This window comes from Eretmochelys imbricata, chromosome 1, assembly GCF_965152235.1.
Source record: "Eretmochelys imbricata isolate rEreImb1 chromosome 1, rEreImb1.hap1, whole genome shotgun sequence".
In the NCBI taxonomy this organism is placed as follows: Eukaryota; Metazoa; Chordata; order Testudines; family Cheloniidae; genus Eretmochelys; species Eretmochelys imbricata.
The window spans coordinates 217,309,996-217,327,804 of record NC_135572.1 but is presented as its reverse complement, the minus strand read 5'-3'; the positions used below and the strand labels follow the sequence as shown (position 1 = coordinate 217,327,804).

Sequence of the window (17,809 nt, the reverse complement as noted above, 5' to 3'; positions counted from 1 at the left end):
GCAATTTCCCTTGCATAATCCTGGCAGATTCCCTTGCATAATTGGATTCTCAGATGGTGGTGCAGAAATTCTAGTGACTCCTATGCCACCCACATCCTGGCTTCAGTGGTGTGGGCATAGCTGGGACATCTCTATAACACAATGTCATAAATATAAAGGGAAGGGTAAACCCCTTTAAAATCCCTCCTGGCCAGAGGAAAAATCCTCTCACCTGTAAAGGGTTAAGAAGCTACAGGTAAGCTCGCTGGCACCTGACCAAAATGACCAATGAGGAGACAAGATACTTTCAAAAGCTGGGAGGAGGGAGAGAAACAAAGGGTCTGGGTCTGTCTGTATGCTGCTTTTGCTGGGGATAGAACAGGAATGGAGTCTTAGAACTTTTAGTAAGTAATCTAGCTATGTATGTATTAGATTATGATTTCTTTAAATGGCTGAGAAAAGAACTGTGCTGAATAGAATGACTATTCCTGTCTGTGTGTCTTTTTTGTAACTTAAGGTTTTGCCTAGAGGGATTCTCTATGTTTTGAATCTAATTACCCTGTAAGGTATCTACCATCCTGATTTTACAGAGGTGATTCCTTTACTTCTATTAAAAGTCTTCTTGTAAGAAAACTGAATGCTTTTTCATTGTTCTCAGATCCAAGGGTTTGGGTCTGTGGTCACCCATGCAAATTGGTGAGGATTTTTACCAAACCTTCCCCAGGAAGTGGGGTGCAAGGGTTGGGAGGATTTTAGGGGGAAAGACATGTCCAAACTACGTTTCCCAGTAAACCCAGTTAAAGTTTGGTGGTGGCAGTGGAAATCCAGGGTCAAAGGATAAAATTAATTTGTACCTTGGGGAAGTTTTAACCTAAGCTGGTGAAAGTAAGCTTAGAAGGTTTTCATGCAGGTCCTCACATCTGTACCCTAGAGTTCAGAGTGGGGGAGGAACCTTGACACACAACAATCCCTAAATGCTGTAATAGCTTCTTTTGGTAGTTGGCAAATGGCAAAAATTAGAGGCAGCCTGCTCTTATTTATGTTGGGGACCAGACTGTGCCCTGACAGCCCCATGACCAGAGAAGTAAAAGTAGTTTTTAAATCACCTTTACAGCATCTGTGCTGAGAGGTCTTCAGCTACATTTCAGGAACTTGGTCATTGAATATTTGGATTACAAGTCATGCAGATAGATTTTTATCTTATTAAAAAATAGTTGCAACGTCAGTGAATCAACATAAGTAGGTAAATCTTAACTTCCTTGTTTCGAAAATTTTGAGGGACAGATCTTCAGGTGGTGTAAAATGTCAAAGCTCCATGGTATTTAAATTTCTAACTTTAACCATTAACATTAAATTAATATAAGCCTTTGCATTTCATAAAAGCTTTAATATTTTTGCAAAGCAAATTTAATATAAGTAGGTATAACTGAAATGTATAGGAAGGCAGTGATAGAGGAATAAATGTGCTTTTCCTGTTCTGTATTAAATAAAATTATGCATATTTCTATCTTCCTAACCATGCAGAAATCTCACATGGGACTGTAGCAGCTGGGGCCCCTCTTGCTCTGGATTTTTTTGTTCACCTTTGATCCATTTCATTACAATCTCAGCATAACAGGAGAAATTGTATGGTTACTGCATATTCCAATAATTTCAATGGGATTTCTATTTTACCAGAAGAACAAAAAATAATGGAAGAATTTCAGACCTTGTCTCAAGACATGTCCAAATTCCAGTGGTGTGTTCCAAACAGCTGTGAAACATGAACTGTCTTTTCTGAATAACCACCCTCCCCAGAAATATTGGTGTAAAATATCTGTTTTACCTATTCAGATGATCATTGAAATGTCAGCAAAGTCACTCCTGCTGGGGAACTGAGGGGGGGATTTTATGGCCCTCCTGGCTCTGGGAATAACTGACAATTCATTCACCCAAATGAAGTGTAGTGAATGGAGAAGGTAAAAAGGATCAGCTCGATATCTCCAGTGAAAGAAAAATAATTGCATACTGTCAATGCCTGTTATTTTAGGGCTGTTAGTTAAGCCTGGTGGAGCCTAGATACAGTTAATTCCACTGTGACACTGGATTCCCTGAATGTCTTTTTGTTTATTGTTTGCCTTTCCTTCCTGTTAGATTTTGCTTCTCCATCTTCCCTATGGCGATATGTTGCAGTGATTCTGGGGATCCTCTGTGTAGTATTGTTGGGAGCTGTGGGGTTCCAGAGTGTCAAACGTAAGTATTTTCAGGAAAAACAAAGAAAAGATTCCAGAGTCTCCAGAAGTTTCAGCAAAGGGGTAAGTGTTGCTGACAAATTTCAGGTGACTTGAGTGATCTCAGATCAGTTCAATTTTTTTTTCTACCAATATCACTTTTATGAAAGTCTTCCCCACGCAAATATCTTGCAGGTCTCAGGGTGGCTTGGATGTGGTCTAAAACCATTATCAAATGGCATGATCATGAGCAATGCACTAACAAAATCAATCTATAAAATGTATTTCCTGTTGAAGGAGACAACTGCAGCCTTTGCCCAGAAAACTGGATACAGCATGAGGAGAACTGTTACCACTTTTCTACTGAATGGAAAACTTGGCAAGAGAGTCGAGATTATTGTTCTTCTCGGGGCTCCAGACTTTTGAAGATACACAGCAAAAAAAAACAGGTAGAATTCAATTGTGGGGACTTTTCAGGCTACAAACAGCAGATTAGTCAGAGACAAGGAGAACAATATTTGATTTCATGTCTGTAGTGTTGCATGGAAGAACCTGGTTTGACTCCATGTTCTGGCATCTCAATTTCCAGGTTGCGCAGGTCTGGGAACACTGCAATTACAGTTCAGCTGGTGCTTAGAAAAGCAGGTCCACACAATGGTCTGCAATGACTCTCATTAAGTATAAACAGGCACTGTCAGTCCCGTCTCCTCCCCACCCCCCACCCCAAGAGGCCCACTTACTCAGAAAGAGCAGGCGCTAAAAGGGTAGAGTTAAAAGTCCAAATACTGATGTGAGACTAAGACAATTTTTGATTGTTTCCATACAGGATTTCATAAAGCCTCTAGCATTTTCTTATCACTGGATCGGATTATTCCGTAATGGGATCAATGAATCCTGGGTTTGGGAGGATGGCACAGCTCTAACCCTTAATCTGTAAGTCTCTGGCATGTCTAGTTAGGGGCATTAATAACAACTTCTGACTTTGCCAGTACATGCCAGTTAACAGTACATGTATGTTTCATTTCCAGGTTTGCAGAACATCCAGATTTTAATAGCGGTGACTGTGCAGCTTTCAGAATTGGAGAAGCCCACTCCTATGGTTGTACACAATCAAAACCCTATATTTGTGAGCAGAGGGCCACTTAGATGAAGCCTGTTATACCAGCATAAGAAAGACTGGAGAAAGACACTGAGGCTTCTTCAGTGGCCCTCAGTGCCTCACTGAGGCACAACTATTCATGGAGCTCTTGGTAACTGGAACTTTTATGCTGCCCTTTAACAAGGGGTGGCATGTGCTCCCCTCCTTGGCTGACCATGGACCTGTTTCCTCCCCACCCCTTTTGAGGTGATTAGTGCAGCTAGCTGCTTGAGGAAGGAGCACATCTTGTTATGCGGGGAAAAGCAAGAACTACAATGGCCATTCCCTGCCTGCACGCTCATGCAGAAACTGATCAAAAATCTTGTCCATAATAAATCATCTCCATTTTCTGACAGATTTTCTTCCCAGCTGAAAATTACTAGTTGTATACAGATGGTTCTTGTTACCGAGAGATATGCCTAGAAGTCGCCATTTTGTGGGTCGGTCTTATTAGTCCTGATTAAACTGACCATATTTTTGTTGTTTAAAAAAGTGTCCTAGTTTTCTATTATAATGCTGTCATAAAGTGGGCTATCTGGGACACGGTGTGGGGAGGAGAATATACAAGACAGTCTGGGGTGGGTGGGGGAAAGAGGATGAAATTAATTATTTTCCTCCAGTAAACTAAATCCAGCTAGCTGCAAGATTCCATAAATTCTTCTGGAGATAGACAGAGATAAGCTTGACATGAACTTTGAACTACTTTTTATTTTTATATTTAGGGAAAAACTTCAGTGATTGGTTATAACAACTTAGGGCCACATAATCTCTTCTGTGCTAGAGAAGTGCAAAAAGATTTTAAAATGTACTACAAAATTGAGCTTTGTAAGCTAATAAATATGTTTCTACTAATAAGAAGCTTGTAGTAATCAACAGTGGGCATAGCTACAAATACTCATTGAAGAAATTGCATATTCTTATGTAGATGTGGAATGCTTCACTACTGTATACATAGCAGAATCTACAATAAAGAGTCATGATGTACATAAATATATAGCAATTTATTCAAGATCTTTGTGTCACTGTTCAGAGCAACTGGACCTTTATACCTCCTTGATGGTTCAGCAAGGGCACCCACTCTAAGCTCCTGGCTCCTCAGCCATCACCTCTTTTGGATGGAGATGTGCATCTTTCTCCCTCCTGACTGGAATATTTCTGGATTGCACAGTTCTATGCATATACTGTGACCTCCCCAGCAAAGTCAGACTGCCTAAGCCAGCCTGCTTTACTTTTATCCTCAGAGACAGTAAACAGTGTAATTGCCCACAGTTAAGTTACCACACAGCTCTTGCTAAGCAAACACATTCTTAAGGTGAAAGTATTACAGAGAAAACATTAAAAACAATAAAAGAACCTATATGCTTGCTAATAAGCTTACCAACTACAACAAGGGCTCTGGCCAGTGAACAGTTCTTCAAACACTACACAGAGGTTTCTCCTATGGTCACAAGGTCATCACAATTTTTGCTCAGAACCAGCACATCCAGTCTTATGGGGCCTCAGTAGGCCAAAGTCCTTCTAGCCTTTCTCTCAGGATTGGGGCATCCCTTGAACCAAATTCCCTGTCTGCTTGCTGGAGCGAAAGAAGGCTTTAAGTCAGTTTGAACTGAGGCTATTTATTTAAAAGTCCTTTCTTTGTTGATTGGTCCCCGGAAATAGTTTGTATCAGTATTTGCTAGACTATCCAGGTGGTGGTATCTCTCTGGAGTTGCTGAGTAAATCTGTTTAATCATCTCCCACTGTTCTTAGTTCACGGAAGCTGTGGTCCCACTCCTCCATGGAATTACATACAATCCCTCACCCACAATGACAAACTTAGTTCAGTAAGGTTTGTCCAGGATATTGTTATATCTCTCACACTTTGCATTCAAAGATGCATTTGAAAATGTCTGCTGAATCCTTATCTACCCACAGAAACATTCTTATTTTCCTAGACTAAGGTGCAGTTTTCTTCCTATAGCAAATTACTGCTATCACATAAAACTCTTAATTGGAAGGTCTTGATATGTTCCATCTTCTGCAATGACTCTTTCAGGGCCTGATCCAAACCCCATTGAAGTCAATGGGAGTCTTGGATCAGACCCTCAAACAACACAATCATTAAAAATAGAGGTGGATGAAATTTTCAAGATACACAACTTTCTTTTTTTCCCCATCCTTGCAAATTTCAATGAAAAAATAAGTTAGATTTTTTGACATTCTCAAGAAAAATGTATCCTATTTTTCAACCAGCTGACTGAAACATTTTGAAATTGAAAAATGTTGATGTTTTTGTAAAAATTTCATATTTTAATTAAAAATTTGGATTATTTTTTAATCTCTAACTTAATTTTGTCATTCACTTCAGTCTATTAATGTAGTTTGACTGTCAGATCCCAAGGCTAAATTTCAGGACTGGTAGTTAGAAAAAAGGCATATTTTTACTTGTAGATAGAGCAAATTTGCTCTGAAATCACACAGACACAATAAATATGGGACTCCACAATGACATTTGTGCTATCATTTCTAAGAGCAAAACAGCATTTGAATTAAGTGCATTTATCATTTGAACCAGCAGCCTCTGTGTTTTTTGATCCTAGCCTGAAATGCCAAAATAATACAAGAGACAGATAGTTCCTGTGGTGTTTCCAGCCCAACCAGAAGCAGAAAGCACTGGAAATCTAATGTTGGAAGTCTGCTTTCTCACAAGATTTGCAGACATGAAAAGTTCAACTTTTGCCTGCTTATCCAAACTAAGCCTCCGATCATTTTCTCATAAGATTTGTATATCCAAGCTAAGCAGTAACATAAACATCAGCCAAAATAATCCATATATATTTTAATGGATTCAGTCTTCTCTCAAGCTGGTAATAAGGAGATACATTGTACTCAGAGCTGGCTGGAGAAACTTTCACAGAACCAGATTCTGTTAGAATAGAGACATAAACTAAATGTATATCCCCAATTTATTTTTAAGAAAAAAAAACAGAAGACCAAAAACATGTCACCATGGCTAAATAGAGTAAAACAAGCTGTTAGAGACAAAAAGGCATCCTTTAAAAACTAGAAATCAAATCCTACTGAGGAAAATGGAAAGGAACATAAACTCTGGCAAGCCAAGTGTAAATGTATAATTAGGCAGGCCAAGAAAGAATACTAAACTAGAAGCCTAACTGCTGCAGAGGGTCTCTGCCAATCTGACCCAGTGGAAAATTCCTTCCCGACTCCAGATATGGTGGTCACTTAGACCTGCAGCACGTGGGCAAGACCCAGCAGCCAGACTCCTGGGAAAGAATTCTCTGTTGTAACTCGGAGCCCTCCCCATCTAGTGTCCCATCACTAGCTGTTGGGGACATTTGCAGTCGCAGGTCGGCTACATGCCATTGCAGGCAGTCTCATCATACCATCCCCTCCATAAACTTATCAAGCTCAGTCTTAAAGCTAGTTAGGTTTTTTGCCCCCACTAGTCCCCTTGGAAGGCTGTTCTGGAACTTCACTCCTCTGATGGTTAGAAACCTTTGCCTAATTTCAATCCTAAACTTGTTGTTGTCCAGTTTATATCCATTTGTTCTTGTGCTCAACATTGGCACTTAACTTAAATAACTCCTCTCCCTCCCTGGATGTATTTATCCCTTTGATGTATTGATCCAGACCAATCATATCTCCCCTCAGCCTTTGTCTGGTTAGGCTAAACAAGCCAACCTCCTTGAGTCTCTTCTTATAAAGTAGGTTTTCCATTCCTCTGAACATCCCAGTAGCCCTTCTCTGCACCTGATACAGTTTGAATTCATCCTTCTTAAACATGGGAGACCAGAACTGCACACAGATTCCAGATGAGGTCTCACCAGTGCTTTGTATAATGGTACTAACACTTCCCTGTCTCTACTGGAAATACCTCACCTGATGCAGTTTACGACTGCATTAGCCTTTTTCATGGCTGCATTGCACTGATGGCTCATAATCATTCTGTGACCACCAATACACCCAGGTCTTTCTCATCCTCTGTAACTTCCAACTGATAAGTCTCCAGTTTATAGCAAAAATTCTTGTTGCTAGTCCCTGTTGGGGGTTGGCTACATGCTCCAGACTGGCATTGTCACCTAATGATGGCATTTCAGGGTGTAACGCCTAATGGTGAGAGTCCAAAGGCTCTTGCCTTGCTATAATTCAGGGAAGTGTTGCCCATTGTTGAGCCGCTTTGCCTAGCAGCTGTAGCTCAGGGAAGTGTTGGGGTGAGAAGGGTGTAAGGAAACCCAGGCCCACTCTTCTCCACCAGGTTCCAACCCAGGTCCCTTTGAAACAGTAGCCCTTGTACAGGGCCTAGGGTCCGATACCCCTAAGCGCCCTCCCTGGGTCACTTCCTATCCTTATTCCAGTCCCATCGATGTCATCATGTGTTGCACTTAGGATCCCTCTTGTGTTCCATTTTTATCCATCTCCGGAGTCTCTTCTGCTGATACACCCCGTCACAATCTCTAAGTGCATGACTTTGCACTTTACAATGTTGAATTTCATCCCTCTTCTATAACTCCATTTTCAAGCTAGTTCAGATCTTCTTGTACGATATTCCCATCTTCCTCGGTACTGACAATACCTCCCTACTTTGTGTTAGCCACAAATTTTATTAGCACACTCCCACTTTTTGTGCCAAAGTCATTAATAAAAATGTTAAATAAGATTGGTCTCAAGATCAATTCCTGAGGAACTCCACTAGTAACCTCCCTCCAGCCTGACAGTTCACCTTTCAATAATACCCATTGTATTTTACCCTTTAACCAGTTTCTTATCCACCTTTCAATTCTCATATTAATCCCCATCCTCTCCAATTTAACTAATAATTTCCCATGTGGAACTGTATCAAATGCCTTCCTGAAATCCAGGTAGATTAGTTCTACTGTATTTCCTTTGTCTAAAAAAATCAGTTATCTTCTGAAAGAAAAAGATCAGGTTGGTTTGGCATGATCTACCTTCTGTAAAATATGTTGTATTTTATCCCAATTCCTCTTTACTTCTATGTCCCTAACTACTTTCTTTTTCAAAATTTGTTCTAAGACTTTGCATACAAGTGTGGTCAAACTAACAGGCCTGTAATTTCCTGAATCACTTTTTTCCCCTTTCTGAAAACTAGGTACTATATTAGCAATCCTCCAGTCATAGGGTAAGACCCCGAGTTTACACATTCATTAAAAATCCTTGTTATTGGGCTTGCAATTTCATGTGCCAGTTCCTTTAATATTCTTGGATGGAGATTATCCAGGCCTTCCGATTTAATCCCATTAAGATGTTTGAGTTTCACTTCCATCTCAAGTGTGGTAATTTCTACTTCCATATCCTTGTTCCCATTAGCCACTCTGCCACCAATCCTATGTTGCTCAATACACTTATTAAAAACTGAGGCAAAATATTTAAGTGTTGGGCCATGCCTAGATTACCTTTGATCTCCACCCCATCCTCAGTGCTTAGTGGTCCCACTTCTTCTTTCCTTGTTTTCTTTTTATTTGTATGGCTACAGAACCTTTTACTATTGGTTTTAATTTCCTTTTCAAGGTCCAACTCTGCTTGGCTTTTGGCAGTCTCACTTTATCCCTATACTTTCTGATCTCCAAGAGGTAGCTTTCCTTGCTGATCCATCCCATCTTCCATTCCTTGTAGGCTTTCTGCTTCACTTAGTCACCTGTTTGAGATGCTTGCTCATTCCAGCTTGGTCTGCAACCCTTCCCTATTAATTTTTTCCCCTTGCTTGGGATGCAGGCTTCAGATAGTTTCTGCAAGTTTGATTTAAAGCAATTTCAAGCCTCCTCCACATTCAGATCTTTGAGTTCTTCAGTCCAGTCCACTTCCCTAACTAATTCCCTAACTAATTCCCTTAATTTTTAAAAGTTTGCAGCTCTGTTTTTGCTTATCCTTCCATTTAGTTTAAATTGAATTAGCTCATGATCATTCAAACCAAAGTTGTCCTCTACAACTAGTTCTTCTATGAGGTCCTCACTACTCACCAAAACCAAATCTAAAATGGCATCACCTCTTGTAGGTTCAGCTATCACATCTAGGAAAATCTGGGCCCTACTATTATTAGTAGCATTTGTCATCCAACATATATCTAGAAAGTTAAAGTCTCCCATAATCACACAATTCCCAGTAGTATTTATTTCATTAAAAACAATAAAGAGGTCTCTATTCGTATCCCAATTAGGCCCTTGGGGTCTGTAGCATACCCCAAGCATTATTCCAGGAGACACTCTTGTAGCTTTCTTCCCCAAAGTTATTTCGACCCAAACAGCCTCTGTTTTATCCATTCCATCACTTCTAGTTTCTTTACAGTCTACCTTATCATTAACAGACAGTGCTACTCCACCACCTTTGCCTTTATTTCTGTCTTTCCTGAACAGCACATACCCTTCAATACCTGTACTCCAGTCATGACTACTATTCCACTATGGGTCTGTTATGCCTATCATATCTGGTTTCACTTCCTGCACCAGTAGTTCTAGTTCCTCCATTTAGTTACCCAAGCTCCCTGCATTGGTATACAAACTTATTAGTTGTTTCTGCTTGGCTTCACCCAGATTCCTCACCCGATTAGGTACAGTCATTCTACTGTGAGTATCACCTACCTGACTGTTAGCTTCATTGGTATTGGCACTATATCTCCTCTTAATGTCCATTCTTCTGCCCACTGCTGCTCCTTTCTCCATTGCTGTATTATCTCCTTCTTGATTTTCCTCCCAGTCAGTATTAGAATCAGGCATAGACTACATGAGCATCTCCCAACCATCTCCCCCGAGTTCCTAATTTAAAGCTCTTTTAATCAGTTGGACCAACCTCCATCCCAGAAGTCCATTTTCCTCCCTACTCAGGTGGAGTCCATCCCATGAGAACAGTCCTCTGTCCATGAATGCCTCCCAGTGGTCAAACATCCCAAAAAACCCCTTATTAGCACCACACCCTGAGCCATCTGTTGATCATCATAATCTTGTCTTGCCTTCACTCTGCTCCTCTAAGGACAGGTAGAATCCCACTGAAGATCACCTGAGTCTCCATTTCTTTAAGCTTCTTCCCCAGCCTGGCACAGTCTCCCTTGATACATTTCAGTGTGAATCTAGCTGTATCATTTGTTCCCACATGAAGGAGAATCAGTGGATTCTTTCCAGCTCCCATTAGGATCCTGTTCAGCCTCAGGTCCACATCCCATATCTTAGGTCCTGGCAGACAGCACACCCTCCTGTTCTCCAGATCACGTGTGGTGACAGTGGTTTCTGTTCTTCTTAGTAGGGAGTCACCAATCATATAAACCTGCCTTTTCCTAGTGTTGGTGCAATTCTATGGCCTTTGCCCTCCTGTTCTTTCTGGCTGCAAGTCTTCTTGTGTTCCAGTCTCACTTGCAATCTTCTGCATGTCATCCTCTTTCCCCTGGGGCTCCAAACTCTGGCTATCTCCATGGACTCTTCCCCTCATTTTGTAGGACTAGAAGCTTTTTTTTTTTCCTTTCTTCCCCTCTCACGTTCCATTGCTGCCTGCTGTGACACTTCTTCTTTTTCCAACTCAGCAAACCTGTTCCGGAGCTCTATTTCTCCTTCACTGGCTGGTCTTTTCCTCTGCCTGATTCTTGTAGTCACATACTTCCACTGGCCACTTTCCTCACCCAGCAGTCTCCCCTCAGAATTCTTCAGTCCAGCTTGCATCAGCAAATCTTGAGTTTTCCCTTCAGCTTCCACGCACCTTCCCTCTGCTATCTGCTTGAATCCCCTTTGAAACTCAACCATAGTTTCCACCTGCATCTCCAAACCTCCAACACCACCCATCCACCTGCATACTAAAGCCAGCAACCAAAATCAGACCAACTATTATAACCCTCTGGAGACCAAGCTATTGTGTGTCACAGGCAATGAATAGGAAGCAGCACCAAGGTGCCCCAGTGCTCAAGGGTGGGGTGGGTGTGAGGGGGAAAGAGAGAAGCTGTTTTGCAGCTGCTGCTAGTTTTCTACAAGGCTGGACAAATCAGTTCAGATCCTCCATTAAGTTATGAAAGTTCTTCGTGACAGAGGATTCTTAGATTCTTCACAGAATGACCTAAATATATCTTGCCCTGGCAGCCTTCCATCATCCCACCTATTGTCATCAGAATTGGGACCATCACTAATTTTTGTATATAAATAAATTAAATGCACTTTGGAAACAGAATTGAGAAAAAACAAGTCAAATCTTAGATCCCTTAACCCTGTCAGAATCACTCTACTTCTTAAAGATATGAAAACCCCTTCGCTCTGAACATTTTGGGTAGCGCCAGCACATCAAATTAGCAGAATATGTCTAAGACTTCCTGTGTGGTTTCAGCCAGAACCTTCAAAGGTCATTAATATTTCTTCTATAAATTACTTCTTCCCTCTTATAACCGAACAGCCAATGTGCCTAGCTGTCAAGGGTAACTACCTGCCAGGGAGGAGCAAAAGAGAGGGTTAGCTATGGAGAATGAGGATGGATACACCACTTTAAAATTCTATTCACAAACTCCAGCTTCTGCCTTCAGATCTCCAGGTACCACTTACATATCTAATTATCATCTTATAAGAAGTCTAGCCATCTATTTGGGAAGCAGTGGCTCTGAAAAATATTTGGGGGTTGTGGTGGTTAATCAGTTGAATATTACTGTGGACAAAAGGGCTAATTCAATCCTTGAATGCATAAACAGGGAAAACTCGAGTAGGAGTAGAAAACTTATTTTAACTCTGCATTTGGCACTGGTGAGATCGCTGCTGGAATACTGTGTCCAGTTCTGGTGTCCACAATTCAAGAAGGATGTTGAAAAATTGAAGAGGGTTCAGAAAAGAGCCAGCAGAATGATTAAAGGATTAGAAAGCATGCCTTCTAGTGATAGACTCAAAGAGCTCAATCTATTTAATTTTACAAAGAGAAGATTAAGGGGTGACTTGATTACTATAAGTCTATACTTATAAACTATAAGGAAACAAATATTTAATAATGTGCTCTTCAACCTATCAGAGAAAGGTATTACATGATCCAGTGGCAGTGATTTGAAACTAGACAAATTCAGACTGGCAATAAGGAGTACATTTTTAACAATGAGAATAATTAACTATTGGAATTTACCAAGGGTCATGGTGGCGTCTCCACCATGGGCAATTTTTATGTCAAGATTGGAAGTTTTACTAAAAGATCTGCTCTAGGAATTATTTGGGGGGAAGTTTTATGGCCTGTGTTGTACAGGAGGTCAGACTAGATGAATACAATGACTTGGACTATGAATCTTTTCTATTGTCTACGCATTTATAATGTGCTTATCACTGTAGTGTTGTCAAATGCTCCTTTCATTTTTAAAACAGATAACCCAACATCACTTACTTGCCTCTGTGTTTCAAGAAATGAGTTTCAACATTTACACTTAATCCTCCTGCTGTTTTTCCTTCTGGGTATGTCACAGAATGAAAGTGATGGGGTATTCTACTCCTTTCAATAGGAATTTTAGTAAAATGAGGATAAACAGGTTGAAACCTTTCTTCTGTCCGCACTAATTCAAGCTTACAAGAAGTGGAAGGTTGGACATATGACCAGGGAAGAGTATAAAAATATTGCTCGGGCATGTAGGAATGAAATCAGGAGGGCCAAATCGCACCTGGAGCTGCAGCTAGCGAGAGATGTCAAGAGTAACAAGAAGGGTTTCTTCAGGTATGTTGGCAACAAGAAGAAAGCCAAGGAAAGTGTGGGCCCCTTACTGAATGAGGGAGGCAACCTAGTGACAGAGGATGTGGAAAAAGCTAATGTACTCAATGCTTTTTTTGCCTCTGTTTTCACTAACAAGGTCAGCTCCCAGACTGCTGCGCTGGGCATCACAAAATGGGGAAGAGATGGCCAGCCCTCTGTGGAGATAGAGGTGGTTAGGGGCTATTTAGAAAAGCTGGACGTGCACAAGTCCATGGGGCCGGACGAGTTGCATCCGAGAGTGCTGAAGGAATTGGCGGCTGTGATTGCAGAGCCATTGGCCATTATCTTTGAAAACTCGTGGCGAACCGGGGAAGTCCCGGATGACTGGAAAAAGGCTAATGTAGTGCCAATCTTTAAAAAAGGGAAGAAGGAGGATCCTGGGAACTACAGGCCAGTCAGCCTCACCTCAGTCCCTGGAAAAATCATGGAGCATGTCCTCAAAGAATCAGTCTTGAAGTACTTGCATGAGAGGAAAGTGATCAGGAACAGCCAGCATGGATTCACCAAGGGAAGGTCATGCCTGACTAATCTAATCGCCATTTATGATGAGATTACTGGTTCTGTGGATGAAGGGAAAGCAGTGGATGTATTGTTTCTTGACTTTAGCAAAGCTTTTGACACGGTCTCCCACAGTATTCTTGTCAGCAAGTTAAGGAAGTATGGGCTGGATGAATGCACTATAAGGTGGGTAGAAAGCTGGCTAGATTGTCGGGCTCAACGGGTAGTGATCAATGGCTCCATGTCTAGTTGGCAGCCGGTGTCAAGTGGAGTGCCCCAGGGGTCGGTCCTGAGGCCGGTTTTGTTCAATATCTTCATAAATGATCTGGAGGATGGTGTGGATTGCACTCTCAGCAAATTTGCGGACGATACTAAACTGGGAGGAGTAGTAGATACGCTGGAGGGGAGGGATAGGATACAGAAGGACCTAGACAAATTGGAGGATTGGGCCAAAAGAAATCTGATGAGGTTCAATAAGGATAAGTGCAGGGTCCTGAACTTAGGATGGAAGAATCCAATGCACCGCTACAGACTAGGGACCGAATGGCTCGGCAGCAGTTCTGCGGAAAAGGACCTAGGGGTGACAGTGGACGAGAAGCTGGATATGAGTCAGCAGTGTGCCCTTGTTGCCAAGAAGGCCAATGGCATTTTGGGATGTATAAGTAGGGGCATAGCGAGCAGATCGAGGGACGTGATCGTCCCCCTCTATTCGACATTGGTGAGGCCTCATCTGGAGTACTGTGTCCAGTTTTGGGCCCCACACTACAAGAAGGATGTGGATAAATTGGAGAGAGTCCAGCGAAGGGCAACAAAAATGATTAGGGGTCTAGAACACATGACTTATGTGGAGAGACTGAGGGAGCTGGGATTGTTTAGCCTGCAGAAGAGAAGAATGAGGGGGGATTTGATAGCTGCTTTCAACTACCTGAAAGGGGGTTCCAAAGAGGATGGCTCTAGACTGTTCTCAATGGTAGCAGATGACAGAACGAGGAGTAATGGTCTCAAGTTGCAGTGGGGGAGGTTTAGATTGGATATTAGGAAAAACTTTTTCACTAAGAGGGTGGTGAAACACTGGAATGCGTTGCCTAGGGAGGTGGTGGAATCTCCTTCCTTGGAAGTTTTTAAGGTCAGGCTTGACAAAGCCCTGGCTGGGATGATTTAACTGGGAATTGGTCCTGCTTCGAGCAGGGGGTTGGACTAGATGACCTTCAGGGGTCCCTTCCAACCCTGATATTCTATGATTCTATGATTCTAATGTGTAATTCAGCTCACTCTCTATGCAGTTGCAAAATTTCACTGTCACAAATTACAAAATAAAGTCCACTGAACTAGTTTGGAAATCACTGCAATATATCACTGTGACGTTCCCCTTGTGTTATCCGGATCGGTGATCTGCTAGGTCACTCCAAACCTTGACTCTGGAAGCCAGCCTTACCCTGCTCTACTGTGAGAACCCCCACTCCTGGGATGTTCACGCACAGCCTCTGGCATGAAAGCTTCTCCTTGGATTGTGCAACCGAATGAAACTAGCCAATATCTCCGGTTCCAGACACAACCCTAGGAACCTCCGTCTTGCAATGTCCAGTTATGCCCATTGGACGCTGCAAGCTTATATGAGTTCATCAATTTAACAAAGAAATTGATATGTACCAGGCTTGTGATCCCAAGGGGAGTCTCTGACATGCTTCAAACTGCTTCAGGTAGAATAAACAAACAGATTTATTAACTACAAAGATAAATTTTAAGTGATTATAAGTCAAAGCATAACAAGACAGATTTGGTCAAATGAAATAAAAGCAAAACGCATTCTAAGATGATCTTAACACTTTCAATGCCCTTACAAACTTAAATGCTTCTCACCAGAGGCTGACTGGTTGCTCTTTGCCAGGCTCTCCCCTTTGATCAGGGCTTCAGTCGCTTGGTGTGGTGTCTGTAGATGTAGGTGGAAGAGAGAGAGAGAGCATGGCAAATGTCTCTCCCTTTTATAATGTTATTTCTTCCCTCTTGGCTTTGCCCACCCCACTTCAGAGTCAGGTGAGCATTACCTCATCGCAGTCCCAAACTGACCAAAGGAAGGGGGGGTGACTCACTCGAGAGTCCAACAGATCCTTTTGTTGCTGCCTAGGCCATTGTCCTTTGTTCCTGTGAGGCTGGGCTGGGTTTGTCTCATACCTGCCCTGATGAGGTGTGAACTGCCTCTCTGCTGTTGGAGAGTTTTTGCCTGGGCTTATTTTAAGCCATGAGGGTACATTTTCAGCTTCATAACTACATACATGAAATTATAACCTATAACATTACAACATTACTGTAACAACAATGCTCAGTGCATCATGAAGCTTCTGAAGACACCTGATATGACAAACTTTGCATTGGATACCACACAATCATTTTACAAGGATGAACATGGGGATGCTGGGTGTTCCCCCGAGGTACAGAGAGTCACAATCACACATCAGCAAATTATTCTGTTATGGGAGGAAAGGAGAGGCAAGTTGGCCAGTACGCTCATGTACTGAAGGGGCCCATTGGCCAGTGCTCTCCAGCTGGGATAAGAGTGCATTGCATAGCACATTCTAATGGCATAGGGGTATGTTGGTTGGCTTGACCTTTCCAATTTCCAGCCAGGGGCTGCCTACCTGGACTCAAACAGCGCAATTACTTTTCAGCCTGCCCATGAGTTCTTCCACCTGTCTTTCTGTTATTTTTCTCCCTCTTACATTCTCTATCACCATCTCCACAGTGGTGGCTCATTGCAGTGATTCTTGAGATCCTCTGTTTGGCTTTGCTGATAACTGCGAGAGTCTTTGATGCCAACTGTAAGTATCAGCAGGTAGATACTAAAGGTGATCGTTCTACTAATAAACATACAGCCACAGCATGGAGAAATCAACTCACATATTTCCTAATGGACATGCATTTAGACATATAGGGCCAAATTCTGCCCATTGTCTCCAGTGGAGTTATACCAGCAGAGAATTTGGCCTATAAACCATGCCAAATGCAAGCATTAACAACGTACAAAACCCTAAATCCAAAGTAAGTTATCCTCTCCCCTATACATATCAGGGCATTAGTCTCCTGTGCTTATCTGTCACCCACAGCCAGCTCTCCGAAACCTGGGGCGGGGTCCTGCTGGCTCAACATAGGTGAAGACTGATGGTTCTCTCTATTCCCCTCCCTCTCCATTCTGCTTCTTTATCACCTTCTATACCCCACTCTGGACTATTCCATTCTCCCTTCTGCCCTGTCCCCTTCCCCTTCTGTCACTTCCCCTACTGCCTTCTCTTTCTCCTCCTTTTGTTCTATCTGCATCCTTGTTCCCCTTCCATTCCCTCCTCTCCCTCAGTTACTTCAGGTCTCTGATTCTTACCTCTCCTGAATTCTTATAATTACTGTAAATTGTTAACAACGGTACCAATGGATTTTGAATAGAAGGGCCACTTAACAAGAAAACAGAAGAGATAAGCAACAGGTAGAGCAATAGGCAGAGGCAAATAAACTTTTCCTCCCTTCTTCCAAATCTCTCAACCATCTTGCATGCCACAACTTTCAATCCAGCAGCTGCTCAGCTCCTCCAATTCCCTCTCAGCCTCCAGTTCTGATGGCTGCATGGTTATTACTGTCCCTGCCATTTTCACCCTTGACCATGCTGGTCCCCTAAACCATTCTTGTCAGCTGCACAGGTCCCAGCCTTGGCTTCTTATTCATCACCATTACATCTGCTCTGCTCAGCTGAGTACTTTTGGAGGAAATTCCAGGATTTTGCTGACTTCCTTTGCTATCATTTTGTCCTCTCTTCCTTCAGCTCTGATCTTGACCCTACAATCCTATTTCTCCTCTCTTATCTGCTCTCAGGTCTCTAATCCTTGACAGCTCTTTGTTGCCTTGGCCTCTGGTTAAACTCATCAGAAGTGGTTCCTTGTTCTTCCCTTTTGCACCCAGTATCTTTCCCCTTTATTGATATTCATATGTGAACAGAAGAACAGCCATACAAGGTCAGACAAATGGTGCATCTAGCCCAATATCGTATCTTCTGACAGTGGCCAATGCCAGCAGCTTCAGAGAAAATGAACAGAACAGGGCAATTATCAAGTGATCCAACCCCTGTTGTCCAGTCCATGATTCTGGCAGTCAGTAGTTTAGGGACACCCAGAGCACAAGGTTTTGTCTCTGATCACCTTGGCTAATAACCGTTGATGGACCTATCCTCCCCAAAATTATGTTTAAATATGCATGAAAACATGACTGTGTCACAAGTTAAGGGTTTCATCTAACCAGCCCTTGG

General features: G+C 42.2%; 1 protein-coding gene across 1 annotated transcript in view; it reads left to right on the top strand.

The window, feature by feature from the left end:
• LOC144267908 (oxidized low-density lipoprotein receptor 1-like) overlaps window positions 1-17,809 on the top strand; it is a 36,170-nt gene that overhangs the window by 6,055 nt on the left and 12,306 nt on the right. The window contains exons 3-5 of the mRNA XM_077822376.1: window positions 2,113-2,211; window positions 3,218-3,315; window positions 16,265-16,340. Coding sequence (XP_077678502.1) covers window positions 2,113-2,211; window positions 3,218-3,315; window positions 16,265-16,340 — 273 coding nt within the window. The remainder of the gene's footprint in view (window positions 1-2,112; window positions 2,212-3,217; window positions 3,316-16,264; window positions 16,341-17,809) is intronic.